This window comes from Dipodomys merriami, unplaced genomic scaffold, assembly GCF_024711535.1.
Source record: "Dipodomys merriami isolate MVZ:Mamm:240054 unplaced genomic scaffold, mDipMer1.0.p SCAF_1, whole genome shotgun sequence".
NCBI lineage: Eukaryota > Metazoa > Chordata > Mammalia > Rodentia > Heteromyidae > Dipodomys > Dipodomys merriami.
Window position 1 is genome coordinate 54,902,200 of NW_027202270.1, and position 15,542 is coordinate 54,917,741.

Below are 15,542 nucleotides of genomic sequence, written 5' to 3' on the forward strand. Positions count from 1 at the left end.
ATGAGTTATTCTATATTATTCTTATTTGTTTGTTTATGCCAGTAATGAGGCTGGAGTTCTAACACTAAATCCATACCTCTACTTCTGGCTTTTTGCTAGTTGATTTTTTACAGACTTTCTACCCGAACCCTGACCTGGGTTGACTTCAGATTGTGATCCTCAGCCTTCTGAGTATCTAGTATTAAAGACATAAGTTACTAGCGTCAAGCTCTATTCTAGATTATTCTAACAACTGAAAAACACTATTGTTGAAAAAAGGGTGAAAATAACCATTTAAAAATTCATCATTTTAACAATGATGAATGTAGAAGATTTAATAGTTCAGTTTCATTATTTTTTCCTTAAAAAAGGAAATGGAGGTTATATTGTTAGCCTGGGAAACTAGCCACTATAAAAGCATATTAAACAGCCTTCAGCTACTTAAATGCATTCATTTCTATTTTTAACACTGATAATCCTTTTGAAATGTTCTTTTTATGTTGTAGGAAAATCTGTGAATTCCTACCCCTGGTTTAAGTTTTGAGAATATGCAAAAAGTCTAATTATTCCCAGCTCCTCTTTAAGGTTTTCTCTTTTATAAGCTAATTATTTCCTCCAATCATTAGTCCTATGAAATAGTTTCCAGGTTCATGATTCTCTTCTGAGTAAGCCCCAATGTCAGTGCCCTTAAAATGTACTAGTAACTGTGCATAAAAATGGCTCCTTGTAAAAAAAAAGGCTCCTTCTAACATTATACCTGTTTTGATACTATTAGAAATCTGTGCAGCCTTTAAATATCCATATCATACTGTTGCTTTACTGAGTAGACAGTTTAAAAAAGAAAAAAAAAAAAAAAGGAAAAAACACCCTATTCCAGCACTAGTGGCTCACACTTGCAATCCTAACTACTTGGGAGGCTAAGATCTGAGGATTGCAGTTCAAAGCCAGCCTGGGCAGGAAAGTTTGTGAAACCTTGACCTGTGGCTCAAATGGTAGAGTGCTAGCCTTGAGTAAGAGTTCAGTGACAGCACTCAAGCTCTGAGTTCAAGTCCCACGACTGGCAAAAGAAAAGTCTTTGAGCCTCTTTCAAAGAACTTTTTAGTTCTGTCACATGTGGTATTACTTTGATTTTTCTTCTCAAAGCTGACATTTGCATTTGTCATTGTATTTTTATTGATTACATTTGGGTGTACTTTTGAGCATATGAAACTACTTTTATTTTAATTCTGTCATCCAGAGAATTAACTGTCCTTCCTAGTTTTAATTTTCTCAGATTTATAGTAATCAACCAAGTTATTCATAAATTCACTAACAGAACAAACCAAATGAATGTCTTTAGGCCCTGCCATTAAGGCATTTTTCTGAAATGAATTGCCATTTTTTAAATATCATTTTCACCCACCTAAATTTCTCTATGTGCAATCTAATCTAGTCTTTCTGTTGTTGTTACTGTTAATTTGAAATCAAGATATACTATGTTTTCAGAATTCTCTTTAGTTAAAAATTGTATATGCCTTTCACAATATAAGGAGATTTGTTTAACATGACTTGGATCTGTGCATTTCTGTCTACTATGGATAATTCTCCCCTACCCAGCACCATGTCCCAAGATCTTGCTAAGCAAGGACTTGGTACCATTGAATCCCAGCCTCCTTCCTTTTTTTACTTCTTTCCTTTCATTACAACCTAATTTCTTTGAATTTGTCCCTTTTCCCCCCTCTCTCCCTCTCTCCATCTCTCTCCCTTCCTTTCTTATATGAGGTCTCAGTATGTAGCCTAAGCTGGCCTCCTAAACCTCATAATCCTCCTGTCTCAGTTCCTATTCTACTATGTCTGGCTTCCAAGCCTCTCTTTCTAAATATAAATATCTATTGAGATAATGAGAGAGACTTGGTCCTACTATATGAATAAAGTGATTATCTCTAATTTTTTAAGTTCATTCTATTTTAATTGGATAAAATGTGGTTCCTGTGTTCAGAAAGCTTGTCATAGAATAATAAGGTGGTTACATAATGCATGAGCCTTAGAAAAATAATACTCAATTTCTGGTGGAGATATAGAAGAGATCAGGAAAGAGTCCATGTAGAAGAAAGGTTTGACAGAGACCAGGGAATTCCATAATAGGAAGTGGGAACTTTATGAACCGAGAACCAGATGAGTTTGCTTATCATGTTTGTACAACAACAAGTCATAGGATTTAACCACATCATAGAATATGTGAATGGGAACATGAGAAAAAAAGGTAGATTGGCATATTGAATTCCCTTATAAGATTGGACTTCAAGTTGAACTCCAGTGGCTCACACCTTTTTTAAAATTTTATTGTCAAGGTGATGTTCAGAGGGGTTACAGTCACATACAGAGTAATAAGTATACTTCTTATTGAATATGGCTCACACTTATAACCCAAGATTTTTGGGAGGCTAAGAACGGTAAGATTGAGGTTTGACATTAGCCTGGTAGAAAAGTTCATGAGATCCCTTTTAACATGTAGCTGGATGCAGTAGCACATGCCTGTGATCCCAAGCTATATGGAAGTTTGAGAATTAGAGAATCATGATATGAAGCTAAATAGGACAGAAAAGTCTGTAAGACTCCCATCTCAAGGAAGGCAAGCTAGACACAGTGGTTCAAGCCTGTGACCCTAGCAACAACAGGAAGCCTAAAGTAGGCAGATTAGGCCTGTACTCCAGCAGGAGGAGAGACCCCATTAAAAAAAATAGCCAGTGAAAAATAGGGTTGGTGGCATAGCTCAGTGGTGTATCATGCCAGCCAAGAAAGTACAACATACACCAAAAATAAAACAAAAAACAATTGGGACTTTATTAAAACATTGAAGAATCTTTGAAGGATTTTGAGCCAGAGGATCATTAGAAGAAGGTAAGTTATAAGGTCATTAATTCATTCTATGTGTACATACATATATGTGTGTGTACATATGTACATATATATGTACACACATATATATTCCCATTATTTGCTCTATTGTGTTTATAGTAAGTGAATAGAAGAGAAACAGACACACTCCCTGCCCTCATGGGATTTAGAAGTAGATAGAAGGCACTAGAGCATTTCATAGTGGTAGGAGAGCCTGTAATAGAGGGACTTACCTCCTAAAGGAAGGTAGGGAAGAATTTGTCTTGGGATGCTTTCATTCTAAAATGAATTTTAACATAAGAGCTGCAGGATGAATGGACTTCACTAGGTGAAGAACTGGGAAAAGGTACACAGACAAAGATAAAACTATATGCAAATCTCTTACAACCGCGTGACAATGATGTCAGTCCTTGCAGAAGAGTAGGGGAAGATGGGAAAATAGAAAGTCAGATACAGACCACACACATTTCCTTTTAAGTAAGCCCATAAAATTAATATCCATGCTAGGTAAAATTTTTCTAGAATACTTTGCTGAATTTTTATTATACCTGTTCTAACATCAAAAGTTAATAAATGTTCTTTTTCAAACTTGTCTTACAACTATTTCTCTTTTTTTGTTTTGTTCTTGTTTTAATGTATTATTAGGAAACACAAGGTAAAAGCTTTAGTAGAGATCTTTGAGATCTGCCGGTGTCTGCTGCTGTATTTTAAGTAAAGGTAACTCACCCATCTGGCATATTAAGAAAAAATCATAATAACGTTAGTCTCTTCATATATAGGGTTGGATGTGTCCAGAGCCCGCATCAGAAAGGGAGGACTTGGTATATTTTGAACATAAGTCATTTACTAAATTGTGCAAGGAGCATGATGGAGAAATTACTGGCGAAGATGAAAACAGTGCACATGCACTAGAACGGAAGAGTGACAACCCCCTAGATATAGCTGTAACCAGGCTGGCTGATTTGGAGCGGAACATTGAAAGAAGGTATCTGAAGAGCCCCTTAAGTACCACCATTCAGATCAAACTGGATAATGTGGGCACAGTTACTGTCCCTGCTCCTGCACCATCCATTAGTGGTGATGGTGACGGGTAGGTTATTGAGATTAACTTGAAAAATTATTGTGCTTCTTTGCTAATTGGAGCCTATTTTCTATTGCCTGTTATCTATGTATCTTCTTGTATGTCTGTGATCCATATGGATCATGCTATTTGCATGGTGCTTTGTAAAAACATTTTTTTTTGTTATGTGCATTGATAATCTTGCAAAGTGATCTTACATTTACCTGGTTGTGACTAAGCTTTGAGGCACGTAGCCACAGTCTGTGCACTACATCAAATTTAGTTGCTTAAACTTTATACTTACTGGCTGTTCCATGTTTTTGTCATTGCTTGGCTTTCAGTGTGATGATTGTTTCACATTCTAGTAACCATAAATATAGACGTGACCTACTTAATTTTTCTATATTTCAATGCAGAATTGAAGAGGATATTGCTCCAGGGCTCAGGGTATGGAGAAGGGCATTGTCAGAAGCTCGCAGTGCTGCACAGGTAGCTCTGTGCATTCAGCAGTTACAGAAATCAATAGCATGGGAAAAATCAATTATGAAAGTTGTAAGTGTTTTTATTTAAGAAATACTATAACTAATATACTTTATCCTGTTTTTCCAACCTCCAGATCTTTCTTAATTATACATTATCTACTGTCACTATAATATATGCTGTTTTTAAGGGTTTCTCTAAGTCTTAAAAACCATATACTCTAATACCTTCTTCTCTTGAGCTTTTTGAAGGAACCTACTAAATTATATTATTTTGCTTCTGCTTCTTTGAATGTTGTTTATGGTTCTAACTGAAGTTATCTCCTTTATTCTGCTGTTATAAATAGTTGATCATCTAAAGGCCATAAAGGCCCTTTAACTTCTGTAAACATTCCAGTTGCTACAATTACTTGCAATGTTATTGTATTCCTAAAGCATTTTGCTTTTCTGTCAGTTTTTCTTTTAATGCTAAGAAGTAACCAGAGACAAAGGACAAAGAGTGAACCAATACAACAGTGATAATCACAAGACACTATGTTGGAAATGAACTTTACAAGTTGGGGGAGGGGAGGGAGGAAAGTTAGGAGAGGAGGAAAAGTGGGAGAAAACAAGGTAGGGGGTAATAATGTTAGATAAGAAATGTACTCATTACCTTATTTACATAACTGTAACCTCTCTGACATCACCCTCACAATAAAATTAAACAAAACAACGTAATACAAAAAAGGCAGTAACCAGAGAAGTAAATGCAAAATATGACCTCAGACTTTTGCACTTGCATGTCTGCATCAGATATGATTGATAGCAAGAGACCAATCTAGTCCTTCGTCTACTAATAAAACTGATTTTTCACTTTCTTTGTACAAGCCCATTTAGTTATTGTTATATAATGAGCCATTGTTTTGTGCTAGGAACCAAAATGTTACTTAGTGAAAATAGTGAAATAATGAAAATAGTTTGTATATTTCCAAGTATATTTGTATATACTTCTTTTAGAGCATGTGAAAACACCCGCATTGCTGTTTACTCTCTCCTGTATAGAGTAGTCTCTGTAATATGTTCATATTCATGAGTCACTTTGACATTAATGTTCTTGGTTTTTAAAATTTTGGTTGTTCGGAGAGTTTGAAATGCAAGCTTTGTACCATTTTTACTTTTAGTTATTTTTCGATATCTTAATTTTTCTAGAGCTGGCCTTATTTATAGTATTTTTAATATCTGTGGTAGAAAACAGACTTTTTTATGAGTCTCATTTTAAACATCATTAGGATATTTTATTATATCCTACTAATAGAAGTAAGACAATAGAACTTTTAAAGATGTAACTCAAATTTGGTATAATAACACCATCTTAAGGTACTTAATGATGTGTGGTATTGAGAGAGTTCATTAAATACTTTTTTTTGGAATTGGAACTATACTGTGTTTGTTCTTAGTTCTGGATACATGCCAGTTTTCATACTACATGTATAGTAGATATTTTTAATAAATGTTTCTTCACTTGATAACTTGGATAGTGTACATTTACCATTGATTAGGTTCTTTTTTTTAATTTTATTTTATTTTTTGTGAACATACTGTACAGAGGGGTTAAAATTACATGGGCAGGATAATGCGTACATTTCTTACCAAGCATTGCAGCCTCCTCCTTTGGTTTACCCTTCACATCCCTTCCCAGCCTCCCCCCTCCCCCCCAATCCCAATCCTTCTCCTTCCCCCCCCTTCCCACTCCCCACCCCCGCACCGATGTTGTAAAGCTCGTTTTGGACATGACAACTTGTATGATTAGGTTCTTAAATTCTCATCGATTGGTGTATATATTATGGCGTATAGGTTACACTTTCCCTAAACTAAGATATATAATGTTGTAATAGGAATTAAACTAACTAAGTTTGAACTATTAAGATTATATAAATACCTAACTTTTAATATAGATAAGTATAAAAATAAAATAAGTATAAGTGAATACCGATTTCAGTGTTTTTATTTTTTAAAATATTGATTGGATGACATTTCCTATTTTGACTAGAATGTGAATTAAATATCAAAAAATGTTAATACCAGTTTTTAAAGCTATCTGGAATACTTTTATTTGTCTAACTTTTCTTTCCTTTTGTAAAACCATAGATTATGTATGCATGGAAAAATTCTCTTTGCAGATTTAAAGTTCTTAATAATATACATTTTTCCATAGAGAAGAAATAATTGTACATTTAGTTCTTGAAAAAAATATGACCTTATGTTCTTTAATTATATTCTATATGCTTCCTTATCTTGGAAATAATGTTCTTAGTTTCATTTCTAGGTAATTTTTTCAGTTTCTTGGTTTATAAATATTTTTAATTCAGTCACAAACTGATAATTTAACCAAAAGCTTAGGGAATATCTTTTTCTTATTATATATAATTATGATACTAATATAGGTTTCCTAATTTTTAATCTTAAAGATGACTCTAACTCTTATTTCTTCCTCAGATTATCATAAGGATACTAAGATAAGCAAAAGATGAAACACATTCTTTAAAAACAAAAACACCATGTATTAAAGCTATTCATTGCTTTATGTGCTCTAATGTCATGTTAATTATTTCATATGTTAATGTGTACATGCTTCCAAAGTGTGTGCAGGCATTGAGCCTCTAGCTTTGTTCTTTGCAGTGTACCTGAAATGTGCATCTACCCCAATAGAACTGCTCACCCGTCCTGTGGTCCATATCTGTGTAACGAGAGATACATAGATATGTATGGCTATTACATATTTGTTAGCAAGCGGAATGTTCATTACTAATTAATATAAGTTAGGAATGATGGTCTGCTTAGCATCCCAGTAACTGTTGCTCGTAGCAGAGGGTTAATTTTGAATGATTTTTATGTGTTATAGTACTGCCAAATCTGTCGGAAAGGAGATAATGAAGAGCTGCTTCTCCTTTGTGACGGCTGTGACAAAGGCTGTCATACCTACTGCCACAGACCCAAGATTACCACCATACCAGATGGTGACTGGTTTTGTCCAGCTTGCATTGCTAAGGTAAGATTTATAAAGGATTTAAGTTTTTAATTACCAGATCAAAATGCAGAAATATGGCCATTGTTTTATTTAAAATGTGCTTCACATGCGAGAGTTTACTTGTGATCATTTTTGTCATATAAAGTTAAATATACTTCAACAGTAATCTTCACTAGCAAGACATTTATCTTTTAGCTTTATAATTGCCAAATTTTGAAATGTTTCTCTAATACTATATACTATATAAATTGCTTAATAAGTAAATGTTTGAAGTCCTGGAGATAACACTTAATAGGCCATGGTTAGGTCTGTTTTCACTAAATTTGCTTACATTAGAATTCTGGGTAGCATTACTCGAAGAACAAACTTGGACACATTTGATATCCATGCCCTTCTCTGTGAATGCAGTTTTTTGTTGTTGTTCTTGTTATTTTCTTTTTTGGCTTTAGTTACTTTTCTTAGATGGAGTCCATAGTATTTGCCTGGGACTAGCCTGGACCATGATGTTTCTACATAAGCCTCCCAGATAGCAAGGGTCAGAAGCATACATCTCACCACAGCCAGTTTATTGGTTAGATGGAATTTTGCTAACTTTCTAAAACCTTGTTCTTCCTGATCTCTTCTCCCAAGAAGCTGGGATTATAGATATGAGTTTACCATACCCAGCTATTTATATAGTATTCTAAGCCTCTGCATCTGTGTGTGTGTGTATGTGTGTGTGAGAGAGAGAGAGAGAGATAGAGAGAGGGGGGAGAGAAAGAGAGAGGGGCATTTGAACTGAGAGTCTTGTCTTACTCAGCTGATGCTATACCACTTGGGCAATATCTCCATCCCTGAATTTCACTGGTTATTTTGTAGATAGAGCCTCACAGCCTATGTCTACTTAGGCTGATTTCGAAACAAATTTCTCTGGATCTCAACCTCTTAAGTAGCTAAAACTACAGACACTAGTACCCAAGAACTGTTTGTTTTTAATTCAGTGAAATGGATTGTGGCTCTAACAATAATAAAAATATTCTAAATCTTTAATATTTAGGAAACATAAGATTTTAAATATAGGAAATATAAGGTTTTAAAATACCTTTTCATTTAATTTATATTTCCATAAAAATATGTGTCATGGTCTTCAATGGCTACTTCTTCATATAGGATCATGATTATTTTTATAATCTGTGTATTTACATGTGCATATTAAGGATCTATGTGTATATCTACACATTCATAGATGCACACATAGAGACTTACATATTAGAAGTTTCAAACCCCAGTGTCTACAAAAGCCAAGCAAATAACTCAGAAGTTAATTGGAAGCCAGGCTTGGTAGAACCCACAATCTTAGCTGAGGCTAGAGGAGTCCAAGATCAGCCAGGGTTACTTAGCAAGACTGTCTCAGAAAGGAAGAAAGAGAGAGAGAGAGAGAGAGAGACAGTGAGGGAGGAAGGGGGCAGGGAGTAGGGAGGTAGGGAGGAAAAGTAGGGCATCTATGATTAAGAACAAAGTCATCAGCTAACAGGTTAATAATAAAAATTGCCCAAAATTACACAGCAAGAGAGCCGTAGCTAGGATTCATATTCTTTGATTCGATTTCTTTTTCTGTTTTCTTTTGTTAGTTGTGGGGATTAAACTCAGGGCCTGGGTACTATCACTGAACTTTTCTGCTCAAGGCTAGGGCTCTACCACTTTGAACCACAACCCTATTTACAGATTTTCCTGCCTTTGCTGGCTTCAAACCACCATCCTCAGATCTTAGCCTCCTGAGTAGCTAGAATTATAGGCATGAGTCACCACCAGCACCCAGTTTATTTCATTTATTTCTATTGTTTCCTTAAAAAACAAACATGATTTCCTCAGTTGCACCACATGTTAGAACCATAAGTGTGTGGCACTTGTTATTGCAGACATTTTTATTCTTAATAGAGTTGATCACTTAAATAGGACTTCCTGTTTGACACTTCATAAACTCTGTGTGTGTGTGTGTGTGTGTGTGTGTGTGTGTGTGTGTGTGTGTGTGTGTGTGTGTGTGTGTGTGTGTGTGTGTGTGTGTGTGTGTGTGTACAATTGCTGGGGCTTAGACTTAGAGCTTCTCACTCTCGTTCAGCTTTTTTACTCAGGGCTGGTGCTCTACTACTACTTAAGCCACATCTCCAGTTCTGGCTTTTTACTGGTTAATTGGAGATAAAATTCTCTCAGATATGTTCACCCAAGCTGTCATCAAATCATGATCCTCAGACCTTAATTTCTCTAGTTGCTAGGAGGTTAATAGAGCCACTAGTGCCCAACTACTTCAACTCTTTATGTTTTGGCCTGGACTTTTTCTTCAACTTCCTTCTAATGAGCTCTATACTTTTGTTTATATGCACCTTATTCTTACTCTGTTGTGATCTAAGAAAATCCGTTTGTTTTCTGTTTTTTGGTTTTTTTGTCAGTTGTGGGGCTTGAACTCTGGGCCTGGGCACTGTCCCTTATCTCTTCAGCTCAAGGTTAGCACTCTGCCACTTGAGTGACAGTGCCACGTCCAGTTTTCTGGTGGTTTATTGGAGTTAAGAGTCACACATGGGCTAGGAAGGTGGCTCAGTGGTAGAGTGCTTGCCTTGCATGCCTGAGGCCTTGGGTTCGATTCCTCAGCACCACATAAGCAAAAAGAAAAAAGCCAGAAGTGGTGCTGTGGCTCAAGTGGTAGAGCACTAGCCTTGAGCTGAAGAGCTGAAGGACAGCGCCCAGGCCCAGAGTTCAGGCCCCACGACCGGACCCCAAAAAAAAAAAGTCACACGGACTTTCCTGCCCAACTGGCTTTGAACCTCGACCCTCAGATCTCAGCCTCCTGAGTAGCTAGGATTGCAGGTGTGAGCCACCAGCGCCTGGCTTTTGTTATCTTTAACTTCAGTTTGTAATCTAAACTAAAGGGATCCTGGTGATAAATTCTGTGGTACCCAAAATGGTGAGTCAGTCAGCATGTGCAAATTTTAAAAATTCTTAGAATAAGCCAGGCACTTGTGGCTCATGACTGTAATCCTAGCTATTTAGGAAGTTGACGTGTGAGGATCATGGTTCAAAGCCAGGAGGTAAAACTCTTTATTTGCAATTAGCCAGCAAAAAGCTGAAAATAGAGGTATGACTCAAGTTGTAGAGCACCACCTCTGAGTGAAAAAGTAAAGTAAGACTACAAGGCCCAGACTTCAAGCCCCTGAAATGGCACATTTAAAAAAAAAAATCTTAAATCGGGCACCAGTGGCTCATGCCTGTAATCCTAGCTACTTAGGAAGTTGAGATCTGAGGATGATGGTTCAAAGCCAGCCCAGTCAAGGAAGTTCATGAGACTGACATCTCCAATTAGCCACTCAAAAACCTGACGTGGTGCTATAGCTCAAACTGGTAGAGCGCTAGCCATGAGCAAGCAGCTCATGTATAGTAACTAGGCCCTGAGTTCAAGCCTTGCTACCAACAACAACAAATTCTTAGGATGAATTGTATTCTCATTAATTATTAAATGTTACTCTTATATTACAGGAGAATAAATTCATGGATCTCTCTTTAAAAGAATGATCAGTCTTTTAGATCAAGCTAATAGCTTTTTATTTGTCCTGTTAAACTCTGTTATCCTCTTACACCTCAATTCTTTTTTTTTAATTAAAGGCAAGTGGTCAAACTATAAAAGTCAAAAAACTTCATGTCAAAGCAAAAAAGACCAATGAGTTGAAGAAAGGCAAGAAAGTAGCTTTAACAGGGGATACTGAAGATGAAGACTCTGCATCTACCAGTAGTTCCCTGAAAAGAGGAAACAAAGATCTCAAAAAAAGAAAAATAGAGGAAAACACTTCTGCTAACTCAGCAAAACAAGAAAATTTTACTTCTGTTAAGAAACCTAAAAGAGATGATAGCAAGGACCTGGGCCTGTGCAGGTATGTTTTCCATTTTCATGTGCTATATAATTATGATGCCCCACATTATTTATTCAGAAACCTCTTACATGTTAATGATGACTTCCTGTTAACTTATATAAGTAGAAAAATATAATATATATATATATATATATTTTTTTTTGGGGGGGGGGCCGGGTCATGGGGCTTGAACTCTGGGCTTGGGTGATGTTGTCCCTGTGCTCTTCAGCTCAAGACAAGCTCTACCACTTGAGCCACAGTGCCACTTCAGTTTTCTGAGTGGTTTTTTGGAGATAAAAGTCTCATGGAAAGCCAGGTGCTGGTGGCTCACACCTGTAATCCTAGCTACTCAGGAGGCTGAGATCTGAGGATCGAGGTTCAAAGCCAGCCCAGGCAGGAAAGACCGTGGGACACCTATCTCGAATAAACCACCAGAAAACCAGAAGTGGCGCTGTAGCTCAAGTGGTTGAGTGCTCGCCTTGAGCTGAAGAGCTGAGGGACAGTGCCCAGGCCCAGAGTTCAAGCCCCACAACCGACAAAAAAAACGATAAAAAAAAGTCTCACAGACTTTCCTGCGCAGGCTGGCTTTGAACCATGATCCTCAGATCTCAGCCTCTTAAGTAGCCAGGATTACAGGCATGAGCCATGGGTGCCCTGCAAATATATATAAAATGTAAACAAAACATGCCTTTGTCTTTTCAATAAATTTTTATTGAATTTTACATTAAAGGTTATAATAGAAAGTTAATTTTTAATGAAAATAGATTTCTAAAGTATAGGAGCTGATTTCTGATATTTTTCTCTTTAGTATGATCCTGACAGAAATGGAGACTCATGAGGATGCATGGCCTTTCTTACTTCCTGTAAACTTGAAACTTGTTCCTGGTTATAAGAAAGTTATCAAAAAGCCCATGGATTTTTCCACAATTAGAGATAAACTAAGTAATGGACAGTAAGTAAATAATTTCCATCAGTTAATACTTACTACTGTCTGGAAAGTTTAGCACAATGGCATATCCTGGAATATTTGTAAAGGATACAGAAGTATCATTACTTTGACGATAATTGGACACTATTGAATGAGCTTGATAGAGTATACAAGCGATGTTGTGGGTGAGAGGGTTCAATAAACTGGTGACAGATTGTCCTGTAAAACAATTGTGAACAGGTCAAACAGGACCTGGGATATAGGAAATTCCAGATAATTGAAAAACTACATTTGGTTTTTGCTTTTGCTCTTTTCTCTCTTTCTCTCTCCCTCTCTCTCTCTTTCTCTTTCTTTTCTTCATTTCTCCCTTCTTCATTTCTTCCTTTCTTTATTTCTCTCTCCCTTTCTCTCTTTTTCTCTTTCTTTGTCAGGATGGATTTATATAGCTCAGACTGGCATCAATTTTTCACTCCTCCTAAATCTGCCTCCCAAGTGCTGGGATTACAAGTACATCCCACCCATCACTCCTGGCTGGGAAATCCAGTCTTCAGAGAAATGATTTTCTATTTAATATGTCTTCAAATCTAATTTGGACTAGATCAAACACATTTTTTTTAAATGTTCCAGTCACAAAATTTTATATCCATTCTTATACAGCTTTTCTAATTGTTCTTTTCTTTTTCACTTTTTATTTTACTTTGTATTACTACTTATTGGTTTACAAAAACCAAACCAGTGAAATCAATCTCTAATTATATGTTTCCTTTCAGGTATCCAAACCTTGAAGCCTTTGCTCTAGATGTCAGGCTTGTTTTTGACAACTGTGAAACATTTAATGAAGATGATTCTGATATAGGCAGAGCTGGCCACAGTATGAGGAAATATTTTGAAAAAAAATGGACAGATACTTTCAAAGTGAGCTGAATTTATAACCTCTCCCTTCTTTTTCCCTTACACAAGGACAAATGAGACCAGCAATGTGAACTATTTTTACATAAATGTGCAAGGCACATATCTAATGACTTCTTTTCCTTAAAATATGTATCAAAAAAAGTATCAGAAGAATGATACCATTTTTAAAGGCTTCACTCCTACAACAACCAAGACCCTGGGTTTTTGGTTCGTGTGATTTATCAGCTGATTTAGGTAGAACAGGGAAGCACACCCAAAGAATTTTCCAAGGAAAGGGTGTTAGAGTGCAATAGCAATTAAAATATATCAAACCGCACTGAATATCCAACACCAGAGCTCTAATGTGGGAAATGATTCTCCTTTCCCTCTCAATAAATATCTATTTTTCCTTTTTTTACTTTGTAGTTTATTTTTTAGTGAATGTATTTAATTTTATGAATTATTTATGATTAAACCACATCCAGAATCTTCGTTTTCTGTGAAAAGGAAGAACTAGAAAAAAATTGCTTTAAATCTTGAAAATACAACAAGGAATGTTTTAAAATATAAAACAAAGCCAAGTTAAACTGTTTACACTGATGTGCTATTAAAGCACCAAAAATTAACTTTACTGTAGAATTACAAGTACATTTATATATATACATATATATATACATATATATGTTGCTGAGTCACTTGTGTAGTTAAATTGTATTTCAAGACAGTGAAAAGAATGACATGTATATAATGTTCATTATTGTTTATATTGTCTTGTTTTAAATATATATTATGTGTATATATTGTTTGGAGACATTATTGTTTATGCCTTAGAAGGGTTGTAGCATTTTATTTTAGTCTAAAGGTAATTACAGCTCTCCGGCTTGTACAGTAATTATCCTCTACCAACACTGTGGCGTCTCCCTAATCTTGGTAGTGCCTGCCTTTGAAACAGGGTGTAGGGGATAGTAATTTTCCATGTTTCTATTTTGTTATATAATTTTAAGCCACCAGGGCGGAAATTGAAGTATAATCATTTGTATCCATGTGGAACCAGATCGTGACAACTTCCTACACACACAGTATTTTTCATGGAGACTTCTCCCTCCCATTGACTTGCCTCAAAAATAAATGTAAAAGACATTTGTAGCCACTGTGTTTTATCTACTGTGTCTTGTGGTGGCCTGTTGGAGGACAATAGATCAGACTTTTTTTGTACTGATGTAAGAGTACTTGAAGTTTTATTTAAAATAAAATGTTGTGGAAAAGGTAGCATTCTTTTTTTAGGAGTGTTATTTTTCACTACTATGTGTGGCACGGATACAATAAAAGACTTTTACAAACCAGTTTTTTTTTAACTTTTTTCTTAACCCGAAAATTCATTCTTCTGAAAAGTGAATTAATTGAAATTTGATTTTTAGAGTCCTAAAGGAACAACACATGGAGTGTGGTTCAGAGGGCACTGGGCTGGGTGGTAAAGCCAGGCAGGTCTGAGCCTCAGGAAGCTAGCTGTAAACTTCTACAGGTTTTCTTCTCTTACTTCATTTATTTCACATTTTTATGATTTTGTTTTGATATGAGAAGTACTGTTTGTAGGCAAATAGTCCACAGTCTGAACACAGCTCTAAGCAAAAATGAGAAACTATTAGAAAATAAAGGCAAAAGGCCTAAGTCATGGTTCAAGTGGTAGAGTGCCTACAGAGCAAGTGTGGGGCCCTGAGTTCAATCTCCAATATGGCAGAAAAGAAGGCAGGAATATAATTTAATGCCTATTGTGCCCATTGCTGGATGTTGGGAAATCATTAGTGAGCAAGACAAACTTGATCTTCAGCCTCAGGAACTGGGCCAGCCTTAGATAATGTCAACTACATGAATATGCACACAAGCATGTGTGGGTGTGGGTGTGTCTGCCTGTCTGTCTTTGTGTTGTCTGTGTATGGGTCCTAGAGCTCGAACTCAGGGCCTAGGCACTGTCTCTAAACTTTTTTGCTTGATCATTTCTGGCTTTTTGGTGGTTAATTATAGGTAAGAGTCTCACTGACTTCCTTGCCATAACTGATTTCAGACCGCCATCCTCAGATCTCAGCCTCCTTAGTAGCTAGTATTATAGGTGTGAGCCACTGGCTTTGAATAGAAAAGGGAGAATAAGAAAGTTTTCAGGAAAATATTCCTCTTTTTTAAGCCAAGAATATTTTCCAGAATCTCTAGATTGTTTGTGAAGACTTTAGGCAAGTCATCTGTTGTTATATAAATATGTATGCTTCTGTTAAGCAAATATTGCATGTATGCCTTAAGGGGGCTAGTACTTGATCAAACAGCCATGTGGAGCAGAGAACAAGGTGGCATTGTGAGTGACTGGTTTTGTTTTTATTGAGTTGCCAGATGTTGCATGGGATTCTTACTAACAGTTTTTTGGCATATGTGTAATTTTGTATTAGATGAAATG

At 36.1% G+C, this 15,542-nt stretch overlaps 1 protein-coding gene across 15 annotated transcripts in view; it reads left to right on the forward strand.

Moving 5' to 3' along the window:
* Nucleotides 1–14,368, forward strand: part of Baz2b (bromodomain adjacent to zinc finger domain 2B) — a 145,537-nt gene extending 131,169 nt beyond the window's left edge. For 10 of the 15 annotated variants that reach the window (XM_070022431.1, XM_070022421.1, XM_070022412.1 and 7 more), the window contains 6 exons: nucleotides 3,636–3,946; nucleotides 4,333–4,468; nucleotides 7,277–7,423; nucleotides 11,036–11,301; nucleotides 12,089–12,232; nucleotides 12,979–14,368. In XM_070022431.1, coding sequence (XP_069878532.1) covers nucleotides 3,636–3,946; nucleotides 4,333–4,468; nucleotides 7,277–7,423; nucleotides 11,036–11,301; nucleotides 12,089–12,232; nucleotides 12,979–13,132 — 1,158 coding nt within the window. In that variant the 3' untranslated portion in view covers nucleotides 13,133–14,368. Of the gene's footprint in view, nucleotides 1–3,635; nucleotides 3,947–4,332; nucleotides 4,469–7,276; nucleotides 7,424–11,035; nucleotides 11,302–12,088; nucleotides 12,233–12,978 lie in introns of those variants that run through there. The other 5 variants (XM_070022456.1, XM_070022480.1, XM_070022509.1 and 2 more) reach the window with 2 other exon arrangements.
* The last annotated feature ends 1,174 nt before the right edge of the window (nucleotides 14,369–15,542 follow it).